Genomic DNA, 17660 nt, shown 5'->3' with positions numbered 1-17660 from the left:
GTATGTCAAAAATACTATACTTTGCATTATAGCAAATCTGAAGATAATTTGCTGTGAAAATTGTGTATTTAACAATACTGATTAATCCGTTCATGTATAGTCTCACTGTTTCACATGCATGAAATAATGCTGAATCTTTTCATGTGTAATCTACTCTCACTCGTGTGAAATAATGCTGAATCTGTTCACATGTACATGTATTCTACATGTGTGAAATAATGTAAATCTGTTCATGTATAATCTTACTGTTTCTCATGTATGAAATAATGATGTGTAATCTTACTGTTTCTCGTGTATGAAATAATGATGTTGATCTTACTGTTTCTCATGTATGAAATAATGATGTGTAATCTTACTGTTTCACATGTGTGAAATAATGATGTGTAATCTTACTGTTTCACATGTGTGAAATAATGATGTGTAATCTTACTGTTTCACATGTATGAAATAATGATGTGTAATCTTACTGTTTCACATGTGTGAACTAATGATGTGTAATCTTACTGTTTCACATGTATGAAATAATGATGTGTAATCTTACTGTTTCACATGTATGAAATAATGATGTGTAATCTTACTGTTTCACATGTATGAAATAATGATGTGTAATCTTACTGTTTCACATGTATGAAATAATGATGTGTAATCTTACTGTTTCACATGTATGAAATAATGATGTGTAATCTTACTGTTTCACATGTATGAAATAATGATGTGTAATCTTACTGTTTCACATGTATGAAATAATGATGTATAATCTTACTGTTTCACATGTATGAAATAATGATGTATAATCTTACTGTTTCACATGTATTAAATGATGCTGATTGCTTTGATGATGATGAATCTGACCATGAAATAATGCTGAATCTATCTATGAAATAATGCTGAATCTGTCCATGAAATAATCCTGAATCTGTCCATGAAATAATGCTTAATCTATCTATGAAATATTGCTGAATCTGTCCATGAAATAATGCTGAATCTGTCCATGAAATAATGCTGAATCTGTCCATGAAATAATGCTTAATCTGTCTATGAAATATTGCTGAATCTGTCCATGAAATAATGCTTAATCTGTCCATTAAATAATGCTGAATCTGTCGATGTGTTATCTACTCTCTCCGTCATGTTTGATTAGATTGATGCTATTTTGTTTGACCTCTTGTTACACACTTTGTGTGTCAGTGCGCAATAAAAAAATCTTGAATCTTGGTAACTTGGTATTAAACTTTGTCGGTTAAACTCAGTGGTATCAAACACAGGACCTTATGATTTGTTACAGCCACATTTGGACCTAAACTAAGGTGTTCAGGGTAATTGTACAATTTAGGGGTTTAAATCAACTTTTGGTAAAAATGTCACACCCAATGTTCTGACCTCTTACTAGGCATCATCAGGGATGGCATTTTAATCGAAAGTTGATCTAAACCCCTAAAACTTGTAAAATTACTCTGAACACCTAAGTTTAGGTCCAAATATAGCTGTAACAAATTCTCTGATCCATGTGGTTACAGGTATCAAACATTAGACACGATGATTATAAGCTATTGGCTTACAGGTACCCATCCTCGATACTCCAGGGCCCCGGGTTAAGTGCAGAGAGCCCTGGGGTTATGCTTACTTAAAAGCGTACGTGCAGAGAGCGAAAGTGAGCGTCACGCCTGGAGTATCGAGGATGACTGGTATCATGATTGGGAAATTCAATTCAATTATTTTATTATCGTAAGCAATACAGCTTATTGATATTACATTACATGTATTATGCACAATGCAATGTCATACAAAGTCAAGTTCAAGCCATACACTAATAGGTATATTCACTCATTTCATAGACAAGAGGTGTGACCTAATTTCAATAGCTTTACACAAAAAATTCCCAAATTTATACAGTTCTGTAACATTTTCTGTACTAAGTAATTTCAAAAGTTTATACATGGATGGCTTGCATCGGTAATACGGTTTAAATAGTTTTTGTCGGAGGAAATCATATTCTTTACAAATGAAAACAAAATGGTATTCATCTTCAACTTCAGTAGTACATATTGGGCATGTACGGTTAGAAACAGCCTGCTAAGTGTATCTTCCTGTTTCAATTGTTAAACAGTGCGCAGACAAACGAAAACTACAAATTACTTTCTTGGCGTTATAAAAGATCCATTCAATAATCATTCATTTGATGGTGTTTGTTTTCTCCCTCCATTTGTCCTAATATAGCAGCTTATTTAATTTGTTTTAATTCAATTAAGCTTTAATTGTTGTGTTTTGCATCCAAACAAGATAGCCTGATACGGATCGAACTACAATTAAACACTCAACAAAAGTCGCCAAACACTACTGCTGTAACTGTATGTAAACATTTTATCACATATTATATAATTATATTTACAACACGTTTAAAGAAATACATACCTAATTGTATAGATATTATATTATGATGTACATACTTAAGTTAATTTTACACACAATATCTTATCCGTTGCACAGAATTAAGTTATAATGCAACATCGTTTAGTCCGTGGTTAAATGTAGAAGAAAAATCTACAAAAAAATCTATAAAAGCTTCTCCAGAAGTACTGAACTTATCTTGTAATATCGTTTATTACATTAATTTTAATCCTGTTGGTTTGCCACAGGTTTGTGCTACCGTCACTGTACCCAAATCGGGACACTTGTGGTAAAACGGCCCAATAAACTGTGATTCAATGCAAAGAAGTACTATTATGTATACAGTTTTCATTTGACAATACTTTTCACGACAATTAAACTGTATTAAGCTTAAAATTATTGGCTGCTGATTATCGTTACATGGGCAATTTGAAGTTAAGAATAGTTATATTATAAATATTCGCGTTCTATTTATAGACCACGCGCCGGAAATATCAAATTGTAATAGAAATGAAAAGTGGAAAGTATCTCTTTATGAAAAATTAACAAACATTATCGGAACTGATAGAACATTGATATTTATCTAAAAAGTGTTCCGATTTGGGTACAGTGACGAAGAGTTGGTGACGAACCTACTCTCCGCTCCGGCAGAACAGGTGACTTCACGGGTCATTGAACCTGTACCTGTACATGTGCTGATAGGATAATTTTCGGCAAGGTCAGGTGGTTGATTGTAAACAGACCAGTTGGCCGGACCTCATAAGCGAAGCGACAAAGACAGAGACGTTTCTGTTACCCCAGACTAACGTTGAGAATCAACATTATAGTGTGTCACCTTATGAATTGTTTTTAAGACTTACTTCCCCTGAACCATGAAGCCATCATCATTTCTTTGTGCGCGGAGGCTGAAGAGGCTGCTCTTCACAGGTATAGATTGTCTGTTATTTTGCCAGTTTAAGTTTGATACGTTATTTAACGTTATCAAACGCTTGTATGCTAAATATCCTTAAAATGTATACGTGAAAGGGTAACCAGATGCTTGTGGTCAATTAGCATTGGTCTATTTACTATCGAAGAATTAGAAACACTAAAAGGGCAATGGCTTCGATGATCAAAGATGAAAGTTACCTAGACTAAAAATTATTGCAATCAAACAATAATATCAAATCTTTCAAAATGAACATGCGTTAATAAACACACTGAAGAATGGTATGTTCAACATCAATTAGTGACGCATGAGTTTGTTGTAGTATTAAACAAACCATAGCTAAACACAAAGTAGTTTTACATATAGTACACAAGTGGCTATATATACGCCTAGACATATATATTAAAGATTAAAAAACCTACATAAGGTACATTGATTGCCCATGTTGTAGGGAAACCAAATGCCCTTCCTCCTTAAATATAAATCATGATTTACGAGGGCAGAAAACAAACTTAATCTAGGCATTCAATCAATACTTTGTTGCACTGAAATAGAACAATAACATAATTGCAGAGGATCAGGTGTATGTGGCACCATAATATCATCTACTTTAATTCAAAATCTCGGTACGTATACATGGTTGTGGTATGTCTTGCTAGATTGAGGTGCTCCATGGCCATGCTTGTAAGGGAAAAATGATGGGGATTTCTGATGCCTGGAAGGGAAAGACTATGATTTATTCCCTATCGTCATATGATCAATCGGAGACATATAAAAAGCCACAGTACTCAATCCAGAGACATGCTATACTACAGATATATGTCTCTGGATTAATATAATCCAATCAGAAATGCTGTTATATAGAGATGAGGTGTAATAATATAATTGTGTCAAAGTCATCTTGCAATGCTAGCGCAGGAGCGAATGGAAAAATCTAATAGCTTGCTGATTTTATGAAAGGACGGGGGTTGGGGGTTCACTGCTCATGGTTTAATTGGGGTTAAGGAGGTCACAAGGTAACAAGGCCTTGTGCGGAGTATATGAACGAGTGGTAGTGGTTAAAACCCCTCAGAAGCTGTATTTTTCACCTCAAAAGAGGCCAGGGGTTGGAGGGGTTGAGGGGAAGGAGTACTCTTTACCCCTAGACCCTTCATGTATCTGCCAAAATAGGAAGTTGGTGGGGGAGGGGGAGGGGTTGCTTGTTCAATCCATAGTTGAGGCATGTAAATCTTTGCGTTAACATATTTTCTTGTTTTCTGTGGTTGCATCACCAATTGTTTAATATTTAATTCGTTTTCTTTGAACTGCGCACAAGTCAACATTTGATGAAAATTTAACCCCTTTATTTAGCTTGGTTGTGTTGGTCTATATGGAGAAGACCTGTAAAAAAGGAAGGAGAGAAGTAAAATACCTACATTATACATTGATGTCTACTCTCCTTTCTAGATTTGGCTATCTGTATAGATAATGTCATTTGGCTCTGTTGTAGAGCCTCGGCTTACATCTAATAATATGAATCTAAGAACTCTGGTTCGAGTGCCAGCATGCACTGAACATTTTGTACATAGCGGCGATGAATATTCCTATTGTCGAATTCAAAAAGTACCTCGCTACTTTTTCAAGAAACATTAGAAGCTACAATCAATGTCGACCAATGTCCCAGCGTTCAGATTTACAGATGGATGTTGACCGATGTCCCAGCGTTCAGATTTACAGATGGATGTTGACCGGTGTCCCAGCGTTCAGATGTACAGATGGATGTTGGCCGATGTCCCAGCGTTTAGATTTACAGATGGATGTCGACCAATGTCCCAGCGTTTAGATTTACAGATGGATGTTGATCGATGTCCCAGCATTTAGATTTACAGATGGATGTTGACCGATGTCCTAGAGTTTAGATTTACAGATGGATGTTGACCGATGTCCCAGCGTTTAGATTTACAGATGGATGTTGACCGATGTCCCAGCGTTTAGATTTACAGATGGATGTTGACCGATGTCCCAGCATTTAGATTTACAGATGGATGTTGACCGATGTCCCAGCGTTTAGATTTACAGATGGATGTTGACCGATGTCCCAGCGTTTAGATTTACAGATGGATGTTGACCGATGTCCCAGCGTTTAGATTTACAGATGGATGTTGACCGATGTCCCAGCGTTTAGATTTACAGATGGATGTTGACCGATGTCCCAGCGTTTAGATTTACAGATGGATGTTGACCGATGTCCCAGCGTTTAGATTTACAGATGGATGTTGACCGATGTCCCAGCGTTTAGATTTACAGATGGATGTTGACCGATGTCCCAGCGTTTAGATTTACAGATGGATGTTGACCGATGTCCCAGCGTTTAGATTTACAGATGGATGTTGACCGATGTCCCAGCGTTTAGATTTACAGATGGATGTTGACCGATGTCCCAGCGTTTAGATTTACAGATGGATGTTGACCGATGTCCCAGCGTTTAGATTTACAGATGGATGTTGACCGATGTCCCAGCGTTTAGATTTACAGATGGATGTTGACCGATGTCCCAGCGTTTAGATTTACAGATGGATGTTGACCGATGTCCCAGCGTTTAGATTTACAGATGGATGTTGACCGATGTCCCAGCGTTTAGATTTACAGATGGATGTTGACCGATGTCCCAGCGTTTAGATTTACAGATGGATGTTGACCGATGTCCCAGCGTTTAGATTTACAGATGGATGTTGACCGATGTCCCAGCGTTTAGATTTACAGATGGATGTTGACCGATGTCCCAGCGTTTAGATTTACAGATGGATGTTGACCGATGTCCCAGCGTTTAGATTTACAGATGGATGTTGACCGATGTCCCAGCGTTTAGATTTACAGATGGATGTTGACCGATGTCCCAGCGTTTAGATTTACAGATGGATGTTGACCGATGTCCCAGCGTTTAGATTTACAGATGGATGTTGACCGATGTCCCAGCGTTTAGATTTACAGATGGATGTTGACCGATGTCCCAGCGTTTAGATTTACAGATGGATGTTGACCGATGTCCCAGCGTTTAGATTTACAGATGGATGTTGACCGATGTCCCAGCGTTTAGATTTACAGATGGATGTTGACCGATGTCCCAGCGTTTAGATTTACAGATGGATGTTGACCGATGTCCCAGCGTTTAGATTTACAGATGGATGTTGACCGATGTCCCAGCGTTTAGATTTACAGATGGATGTTGACCGATGTCCCAGCGTTTAGATTTACAGATGGATGTTGACCGATGTCCCAGCGTTTAGATTTACAGATGGATGTTGACCGATGTCCCAGCGTTTAGATTTACAGATGGATGTTGACCGATGTCCCAGCGTTTAGATTTACAGATGGATGTTGACCGATGTCCCAGCGTTTAGATTTACAGATGGATGTTGACCGATGTCCCAGCGTTTAGATTTACAGATGGATGTTGACCGATGTCCCAGCGTTTAGATTTACAGATGGATGTTGACCGATGTCCCAGCGTTTAGATTTACAGATGGATGTTGACCGATGTCCCAGCGTTTAGATTTACAGATGGATGTTGACCGATGTCCCAGCGTTTAGATTTACAGATGGATGTTGACCGATGTCCCAGCGTTTAGATTTACAGATGGATGTTGACCGATGTCCCAGCGTTTAGATTTACAGATGGATGTTGACCGATGTCCCAGCGTTTAGATTTACAGATGGATGTTGACCGATGTCCCAGCGTTTAGATTTACAGATGGATGTTGACCGATGTCCCAGCGTTTAGATTTACAGATGGATGTTGACCGATGTCCCAGCGTTTAGATTTACAGATAGATGTTGACCGATGTCCCAGCGTTTAGATTTACAGATGGATGTTGGCCGATGTCCCAGCATTTAGATTTACAGATGGATGTTGACCGATGTCCTAGCGTTTAGATTTACAGATGGATGTTGACAGATGTTCAGCGTTTAGATTTACAGATGGATGTTGACCGATGTCCTAGCGTTTAGATTTACAGATAGATGTTGACCGATGTCCTAGCGTTTAGATTTACAGATGGATGTTGACCGATGTCCCAGCGTTCAGATTTACAGATAGATGTTGACCGATGTCCCAGCATTTAGATTTACAGATGGATGTTGACCGATGTCCCAGTGTTCAGATTTACAGATAGATGTTGACCGATGTCCCAGCGTTCAGATTTGCAGATGGCTGTTGGCCGATGTCCCAGCGTTCAGATGGACAGATGGATGTTGACCGATGTCCCAGCGTTTAGATTTACAGATAGATGTTGACCGATGTCCCAGCGTTCAGATTTGCAGATGGCTGTTGGCCGATGTCCCAGCGTTCAGATTTACAGATGGAGGTTGACCGATGTCCCAGCGTTCAGATTTACAGATAGATGTTGACCGATGTCCCAGCGTTCAGATTTACAGATGGATGTTGACTGATGTCTATGCTTCTTGGCTATCTCCAGATGATAATTACCTGGTATAACTGATCATGATGTTAAAGCCTCTATTTCTAGATGATACAGGCGTGGGTTGAACTTGCTACCTAATTTCCAAGTCTCTATCTCAAGACCAAATATACAACATTTGATATAGTGTCCTATCTAGCTAGAATAAGCCACTCTAAATCGCATTACAGTTAAGAGATATACAAATTACACAATCAATACAATTAACATATACATTAATCAATACAATTTTGAGGAATTTATAGGAGCTGCCTTATCAGGCGCTAACTATTAGTCCTCTGCCACCTGGCTCATATCTATGTGTGTATGCCTGCGTGTGTGCTGGAGATGTATTGGGATCAGTGTGATAATTACGGTAAGACATTTGAAGTGTAAGAATGCAATTGTTCAGTAAAGATGAGAGGGCAAAAACTCTGGGGTGGATGGCCTTGCCGGTACATTAAACTTTCTACATAATGTTTATAGTACAACACTTGACATCATTACAGGTTTTTATTGCTCTTCTTCACACCTTTTGTTCTATCGCTAACAAAACCTATCATCTCTTATCTACACACCTGTTCAATTCAAGTTTATTCCGGGGGCCTTATGACTCATAGGTATACATAAATATAATACATAATATTACATACATATTTGGAGAGTGATCTCTCATGACAAGCATATATACAGAACACAGAAAGTGACATATACATGTATACATGTCTGTATAAGATACACAAACACATACTGACAGAGACAGGAGGTAACTCTGTTGAATTACTGGTTGGTGTCGTCTCACCTGAGTCAAACGCACGTTGTATTTAGGCAACTTAGGGGTTATCAATTTGAAGATAAGATCACTTGTTGATATAAATAAGTGAACTTGTACATATTTATGGTTCATTATGATTGTGACTTCACCAACTGTCAGGATTTTAAGGCATGAACTGTTCACAATGGTAGATCATGTATATTAGGTTTGGTTATATTTTGTTTAACATCCAATTAACTGCTATAATGTGACTTAGGACGTACCTCCATATGTGTATGTATGCGTGCATGTGTTTATGTGCGCTGGAGAGGATGTTGGTGTATTTGCCTCCTTGCGATAGGGCGTATCTAATAAGTCACTAATTAAGTGTGTATCAGAATGTACAAATATAAATGAATGTTTCAATTTAGAAAATAAAATTTGTTAAAATATAGGAATTGTAAGTGACATTACAGTAGAGGTAAATATTTATGATTTTATGTTCAAAACACCAAAGATAGTTTAATTTCATCTGCGTTGACCCTTTCATTTTTTATGAAACAAACGGAAACATGTTCTGATTGGGTAGATATGCTATATATGGGTGAACCCGAGACTAAGGATTAGCCAATAAGAATCAAGAAAAAACAGAAAATATGTATTATTAGTTTATATAGATTATCTTGTTAGGGATTTACAATGGAAATATTTATTTTATGACAAATCACAGTTGATTGTGATTTCCTCCATTGTTCTCATTTTAAATGTGATGGTGTTATTTCATAAAGAATGACTTTACTTGGAATAACACATCCTCCATCCATAGGATTTAATTGAACAATACACATCATGCTTTAATCTTGTTTGATTCTAATTATTATTTCATGTAAATTACACATGCATATATATGTATGTTCCAGATGGCTCACTATTACAAAAATGTATTAATATTCATTATATCAAACATATATTTATGCAAAACATTATCTACATTTTGATATGTTATATATGGTATTCCATGCTTACATGCCAAGACATCAGGTAAAAGTGGGCTATAGGTAACAGATCACACCAGTGAAAACACAGGTAAAATATGGGAGTTGGTGTATATATATATATGAAGCTGACGGACAATGGACAGTTTCCATTGTTCTGTCCAAGGTGGTAAAATACTGGTGACATTGATAAATGGTAATGTATGGTAATGTATGACTCCACTGCGGCATCGTCCGTGTTGCTGTCACTTTACAGTGTATGATATCTACACAAAGTCAGGGTTTTACTTGTTACTGTCTATTATTAGCAGTTGCTACTATGTTTGTGCTTTCCTAGAAGTGATTATAACCAGCTGTGTATAGTGTAGGAGACATAAACCAAATACAGGTATATATCTCATCAGTTTAAAAAAATACTTACAGTAATATATATTTTGTGAACACTTTATATTTGTTGTAATATGTACATAGTGTGTAGTGTAATGAACTTTTACCTGTGTGACCGTCTGTCCTGCACAGTCTTGGGAATGATAAATTAGCTCAAGTTCAATTCTAGTTCAATGTTTATTGTTTCTCATTACTTCCAGCTCGTTACATCTATTTCCATGTTTCTTTAGTTTAATCTCTCCAGTCTGTTCTCTCTGAGCATCAACTCTCTATATATATCCATTTTACATAAAAAATAAGAAAGTATCTAACATGCAAATTGACTATAACTAACATTTCTATTTGTCAACTATTTTATAAGGGTGGGACTTATCCTCATGAGATGGACAGCTATCAGGTGGTCAAATGTCCACTTACCCATGAAGGTTCCCAGGCTTCAGTCTGTACTATCAACTATATCTAATGATGCAATTCTCCCTTGTTCTCTAAAGTTTGATACCTGTCCTTTCATCATCAACACCCCCATTCCTACATTCTCCCACAATAACACCTTGTCCTCAACAGTCTGTCTTTCATTCTTTCACTTTTCATCTGACATCAATTCAATTGCTTTCTCTTACATCAATTTCGCCAATGTTTCATATTTTTAATTATATAGCAGATTGTTCACCAATCCTTCTATATCATACTGTCATACGTATACCTGTTCATTATAAATTGATGACTATAATTTGCTTAAGGTCTTCCAAATAAACTCATTCTTTTTTAAATAACACGATCACATTTAAAACGAGAATAATGATGATGTCACAATGTCAAAAGCTATGTGGGAGCCCACCTTTATTATATCAGGCTGAGGCAATGGGTTACTAATAAGTGGAACCATTAACTATTTGTGAGTATAACACACACCTGTGTTAGGTGCTCGCTACCAGGTAGTTTGACCTCAAAACCTTCAAATATGATGTAACATGTACAACTATGATCATGATTGCCAACATGTACATGATGTTATAAATGCAAATCTGCTATGTCAAAAGCGAGGATTGCTGAAAGGGAAATCAAATGTTTTGGTTCTCTAGTTTAGTATGACAGAAAACATTTAATGGGTTTGGTAGAAAGATATTCCACAGCTGGTGAAATTTGTTTGTCACATTTATCCGACTAATCTCAATATTTAATTGGTAATTAAATTAGGGTTGTAGAACCAGTCAGTTTTAGTCATCAATTACTCATAAAATATTCCGCCCGAGTAACCAGTTAATTTGTCAACTTGATAATAAAGACTGAACAACAGCAAACTCAGTTTATTTTTACCAAAATAATATTCAACACATATTTCCAATACACATACATGTATATTCTTGTAAGCATGATAATTTAAATGTCTAACTATTTGGTTTTTAAATTTTGCCACCAGTAGTTCTTGGGACTTCTGACCGAGTAACCAGTTACCTGTCTAATTAAATACAACCCTATGATAAACAAAAGCCACTCATTGTGAAATCTACATAATAAGAGTTTTAATTTATAATGTATTTTGATTGGTTGATTGATTGGTTTTAAGTCTGCTTATGATGTAAGAAGACTATAATTGTCTTTGTGCTACAGGTATTGTAAATCAATTTTAAGGTAAATGGTACTGGTGTACGGCTAAGTTTTAATTGTGAAGAGCTTGTGAAGAAAAGTTCCGCCTAAGAGCTCTTTTTTTTTTTTTCAATTTGGAATACCTCTCAGTACTGCGGTATATATAGAACATTATTTCATAAATCATCTTAAGGAATACTATAGCAATCAAATGTAGGTCATTGTGATCTAAATTTTCTACTTCACTGACTTTGACTTGTCTTTCATGTATTAAACCCCATAATTCCAATACATGCACTACTAGTCAAACGGCTTTCAAGCTTCATAAGCGGATGAATCTTGAGAAGTACCTAGCAGTATATATCAGATGTAGGTCATGTAACTAATAATTTCTATTTCACCAATTTTTAAGACTGAGTTTATCTCCTTTTCCATTAAAGCAAGAATCGGGGCATAGTATAGGTATTTTACAAATGTTTATTCCCCAGTTATCATTGAAGTGGAACTGTGGTGCTGGCAGGTAAAACAGCTTAATGATATTATATAAATTATTGACCCGTATATCAAGGTTTATTGCTTATTAGAACATGTTTATATTTCACTTGGCTATATCAAATTTCCATGGTAGTTAATTGATATGTACATATGCACTAAATTTCTTTATGTTTAATTTCCTTTGATCTCAGTGGCTTTCATGGTCCCTTTGAGTAAGTTTGACTAATCGATTTGGTTTGAACAATTTTTAGTCATAAAACCTTTCGTTTTTAGTGCCTCTCACGAAAAGGGCGTTAGGAACGACTGTACCTTCGAAAATGCACAGACTGTACGAGGGCGTAAAAGATGAGGTACCCGCTACAGAAGGCATCGTTACAGGTGAGTCAAGTTAACTTACAGGTGAGTCAAGTTAACTTACAGGTGAGTCAAGTGTTAACTTACAGGTGAATCAAGTTAACTTCAGTGCATGTACAATACAATATAAACAACAAGATATGCATGTTCTTGGTATATTGTATTTATGTAGAAAGTCTATTTGTATTTATGTATATATAGTTTGTTGGCACAGACTTAGATCTGTGATTTTGTTAAGTGGAATACTAAAACTGATAAATTTACTGTGTAATTGTGAAACTTTGTCTCTGTCAAAATTTTGTCCTACGCTAGTAAAATATGTATTCAGCCATTAAAAAAGTGTTTTCGTATTTTATTACTACGTTAATTGCTTATGTTCTCTCTAAAGATTAATTGGCCTTCATTATCAGTGAACTTTTTTGCTGATTTTTACAGCTGAATACAGACTGCATCCTCTAGCAAAACAAAATCTTCTATTTTACCAAAATAAATAAAAAATGAGGATAATCGTCCCAATTTCAGTGCGAATTATGCTATACTTTCCCAAATTCGGTGTACCAAAGTTGGTACAGGCTGCTGTAAAATTTAGGTAGAACCACCACTGATTGTGGAGAGCAGAAAAGATAAAAGTTAACCTGTGGCAAAAAAGTTCCCTATGTACAGTATGTATGTTAACATATACTGGTAGTTGTCGCTTACATCATACAAAATGTAGTGCAAATCGCTTTCAGAACCAACACCACATTACTAATCTTTACCATTAACCTTGGTATCAATTCTGGCCGTTAATGACAGACTGGCTTCAATAAGATTCATCAGTTTGGAAATATGAAATATCAAAGTTTAACTTTCTTCACAAACAATTTACTTATTAAACGTGTCGCAACGTTTCAAGACTGAATGGTCCCTTTGTGAAGATCAACTGGTCCCTTTGTCAAGCTATGTCCTAGCTTGACAAAGGGACCAGTCGGTCTTGAAATATTGCGACTTGCTAAATACGTACATAGTTTGTGTAGAAAGTAAAACTTTGAAATTAATGACAGACTGGACTTTGTGACTTCTGGGAAAAAATGGACAGAGTTGCGTGATGTTTGTGAGAGTGTGGCGAAATGTTTGTTGCATAGATGGACTAAGTTGTAATGCTTGTAAAAAGTTTGTGAGGTTTGTTAGATAGTGAAATAGCTTAACTCATTCACCCCTGAAGTTTCATAATGAACTATTCAAACCATTGAATTGGAAGAGTTCAAATGTTTCTTCAGGGGTGAATGGCTTAATAGCCTTTTGTAGGGAAAAGACACCTACATTACTTCCATTTCTGATGATTTTTGGACACTTTATGTAAACCATGTATTACGAAGATTAAACAAATGTGTTTTAATGACATAAGCACTTGGCTGTTGTATCACCAGGCACTATCCCTACCTGGGTGAATGGCGCCCTCTACAGGAACGGCCCGGCAATGTTCCAGATTGGACAGGACAACTTCAAGCACCTGTTTGACGGCATGGGAGCCGTACAGAAGTTCGAGGTCAGAGATGGAACGGCTACATTCTCACGGAAGTTTATCCAGAGTGACTCCTACAAGAAAAACATGGCTGCTAATAGGATTGTTGTTTCAGAATTTGGGACTATAGCTCAGTATCCTGATCCTTGTAAAAATATATTCCAAAGGTAATACAGTTTATGTCATTATCCTGTATGATATTGGTGCACGGAAATAATATCCCAATAGTATGTAAATATATTTTACAAAGGTATACAAAAGTATTTACCTGCAGTAAATTACTGTATGAAGGAAAACTTTTGCCAAGACAAATATTCACCGTTCAACATTAAAATCCAGATTCCCCTGGTGTAAACACCCTTCACATATAATTATTATATAGGGTATGAAGGATAAATTCTGCCCAGTCAAATATTCACCGTTCACCATTAAAACCCAGATTCCCCTGGTGTAAACACCCTTCACATACAATTATTATATAGGGTAAGCAGGGTACGAAGATAATTTGACCCTCGTTACAGAAAAGGAACAGGAGAAAATGAAAACTGCAGTAAACAAATTCTCAGTACAAATATATCAAACGGGTGCACAAAACTGATAGTGAGAGGTATTAAAATTCATACATTTTTTGGGCTAATGAAAATGAGTGAAGAATGGGTGAATATTGCATACATTTCCTCAATTTTGATTTAACATGTAAATATTTAAGGTTTTCTTTTTTACTTTTTTTCATTTTTCTTAAGAAATGATATTGTATAAAATTTATTTATTTCTCCTAGGATAGTACTTCTAATATAATACATTAGTGTACACAACTAGAAATTGTGTTTTCATACCCCCGCATGGAAGTAAGGGTGTCATACTGGAAAAAGCTTGTCTGTCTGTCTGTACATGTCCATACATAGAAGTTATATGTCTGGACAATTATTTGTAATGGACCAATTTCAATTAAACTGCATACATTTAATCAGTTGATCATATAGTTGTGCACCTCACTTTTATCTTTTCATTCTGACCCTTTTTTATACAGAATTATGGCCCTTTGTTGAAAAATCCTTGTCTAGACTAATCCTCAAAATCTACCGGCCAATTTTAACGCAAGTTTTCAGATACGATAACCCGCTAATGTTGTACATCCAGGTATTAATTTTTCATTCATTACTGGTAGGGGACTATGGATTGCTTTGCAATACTTTGACTTAGTTAGCCTTTAGCTTACAGTTGTAGTTTATATGGGAGTGTTTTTTTTAGCTAGCCTTTAGCTGACAGTTCTAGTTTATATGGGAGCAGGGGGTATCAGTTAATCTTTGGATTACAGTTCTAGTTTTATTACGCGTTACAAAAGAAAATAATACATGTATATTTTATTGTAGATTCTTCTCCCATTTCAAACTAGGAAAGCCTACAGATAACACTGCAATCACTGTGTGGCCATTGAGAGACCGGGTGTTTACCAGCACCGAGACAAATTTCCTCAACGAGATAGACCCGGACAACCTGGACACGATTGGTAAGGTGAGGATCCTCATACAGATAGTAGCAGGTCACATATTTAAGCAATGAATGTTGTTATGGTCCTATAACACACATTGCTGTTGATTGTAGCAATGTAATCAACATTGATTACATTGATCATAATTGATCATGTTGATAATATCAACAAACTTAATAAAGCCTGTTTTGAACATTTCTCTGAACAGCAAACGAAGTGCTGACAACAATGAAATTGATGACGTTACAACATTTGCCTTCTCAATGCATTGCAATGGAAAGGTGCAGAGCAAATGTAAATATAGCTGTATACCTTTCATTTGGAGGGGTATTGTTTGGTATACATGAGTTTGTAAAACTGTCAATCTCTTCTGTACTCATTTTAGAGCAAAATAAAAATGATTACCAAATTTTACAGACGGATGATGTATAACAACCGAACCATGTGTTGATTACAACCCTCAGATTCATATACAGTAACACCTGTCTAAACAGGCAACTGGCCCCTGTCTAACTTGGATCCCTGTCTAAACTGGCTGTGATTTGTGGTCCTGGCATATTCTCGATATAATCATAGTAGTTAAACCCTGTATAAACCGGACCCTGTCTATTCCGAAAAACCAGTGTTGTTTCACAAAGTAAAGCAATCCATGTAAAAACAACCTGTTCATTACGGTCCTGAAATTTCTCTCGGCCGGCTACAATCTAAAGCAAACACATTCTTAATAAATTAGCGCTATCCAATGTCAGGTTGGCCTTCATATGTAGTATATACTGTATATTTGTAAATAATTACCCCCCACTTTCACCGAAACGGGGGATACTGTTTTAATTTAGGTCTGTCTGTCTGTCGTCTTTCATGCTTCATTTCTGTGCAATAACTACAACAAATGTTAACTGAATTTCTTCAAACTTGGTCACAGGGTTAAATGCCTTAACGGCTCGGCCACGTCTGATGACCACTTTTAGTGGATTTTATTTGGAGGAGTTATGGTCCCTTGAATAATGAAAAACGTCATTATCTGCCGGACTTTGTTTCTGTGCAATAACTACAAGAAATATTAACCGATTCTCTTCAAACTTGGTCACAGGATTAGATGCCTCAAGGGCTCGGCCATGTTCAATGACGACTTTCAGCGGACTTTTTTATTTGGCGGAGTTATGGACTTTGAATAACGAAAAACGTCTTTAACTGCAGTGCTTCGTTTCCGTGCAATAACTACAACAAATGTCAACCAAATTTCTTCAAACTTTGTCACAGGGTTAAATGCCTTAACGGCTCGGCCAAGTTTGATGACCACTTTGAGTGGATTTTATTTGGAGGAGTTATGGCCCCTTGAATAACGAAAACCGTCATTCTCTTCCGTTTCTGTTCATTAACTCATTCAAATATTATCTGATTGTCTTCAAACTTAGTAACAGGGTTCAGCGCATTAGGGGCTCGGCCAAGTTTAACAACCACTTATCAGACTTCATTTAGCAGAGATATGGCCCCTTGATTAACAAAAAAATGTCATTATCTGCAGTTTCCGCTGAATAACTCTAGCAAATATTAGCCAAATTCCTTCAAACTTGATAACAATGTTTGTGTTCCTCTGTATTTCCACCCATTTTGGGCACTCTTTGGTTTTTGTGTGATAATTGCTGTAGATATTGTTCAAATGTTTCAACCAAATTCCGTATGCACATCCGACTCATGCTAAGTTTGCCAACCAATATGATTTTTTCATATTTACAGATAATCAATGAGGTATAGGGCTTTTTTTCTCTTCAAGTTTCAAGCTATATATTATGTCTCAACAGCACGATACTCGCATGCTTAAACCTAACCTCAATTATGTTAACCTACAATATGTCCTGCAAGCGGGGGATATAAATTCCATGAATTTGCTTGTTAAATGTTGCAATTGATTCATTTCTCTGTTGTTTATGTTGACATACTTGTATACAGATCGTATGCAAAACACTACATTTTTAGCTCACCTGGCCCGAAGGGCCAAGTGAGCTTATGGCATGGTGCGGCGTCCGTCGTCCGTCCGGCATCAACTTTTTACTTAAACAACTTCTTCTCAGTAACCAAAAGGCCTAGGGTGATGATATTTGGCCAGAAGCATGCTTGGATGAAGGGCTACCAAGTTTGTTCAAATAAATGACCTTCATCAATTTTCAAGGTCACAGGGGTCAAATATGTTAAAATCTTTAAACAACTTCTTCTGAATAACCAAGAGGCCTAGGATGATGATATTTGGCCAGTTACATGCTTGAATTAAGGGCTTCCAAGTTTGTTCAAATAAATGACCTTGCCTTATATTCAAGGTCACAGGGGTCAAATATGTTAAAA

At 36.4% G+C, this 17660-nt stretch overlaps 1 protein-coding gene across 4 annotated transcripts in view; it reads left to right on the top strand.

Moving 5' to 3' along the window:
* The first annotated feature begins 3089 nt into the window (after nucleotides 1–3089).
* LOC110462741 (beta,beta-carotene 15,15'-dioxygenase-like) overlaps nucleotides 3090–17660 on the top strand; it is a 27899-nt gene continuing 13328 nt past the window's right edge. The window contains exons 1-4 of one of the 4 annotated variants that reach the window (XM_021516873.1): nucleotides 3090–3315; nucleotides 12244–12348; nucleotides 13734–13995; nucleotides 15202–15343. In XM_021516873.1, coding sequence (XP_021372548.1) covers nucleotides 3261–3315; nucleotides 12244–12348; nucleotides 13734–13995; nucleotides 15202–15343 — 564 coding nt within the window. In that variant the 5' untranslated portion in view covers nucleotides 3090–3260. Of the gene's footprint in view, nucleotides 3316–4991; nucleotides 7785–9543; nucleotides 9698–9745; nucleotides 9890–12243; nucleotides 12349–13733; nucleotides 13996–15201; nucleotides 15344–17660 lie in introns of those variants that run through there. The other 3 variants (XM_021516875.1, XM_021516872.1, XM_021516874.1) reach the window with 3 other exon arrangements.

Source organism: Mizuhopecten yessoensis, unplaced genomic scaffold (genome assembly GCF_002113885.1).
Source record: "Mizuhopecten yessoensis strain PY_sf001 unplaced genomic scaffold, ASM211388v2 scaffold10829, whole genome shotgun sequence".
Classification (NCBI taxonomy): domain Eukaryota; kingdom Metazoa; phylum Mollusca; class Bivalvia; order Pectinida; family Pectinidae; genus Mizuhopecten; species Mizuhopecten yessoensis.
The sequence above is the reverse complement of the archived record's forward strand: the minus strand, read 5'-3'. Positions and strand labels throughout refer to the sequence as shown.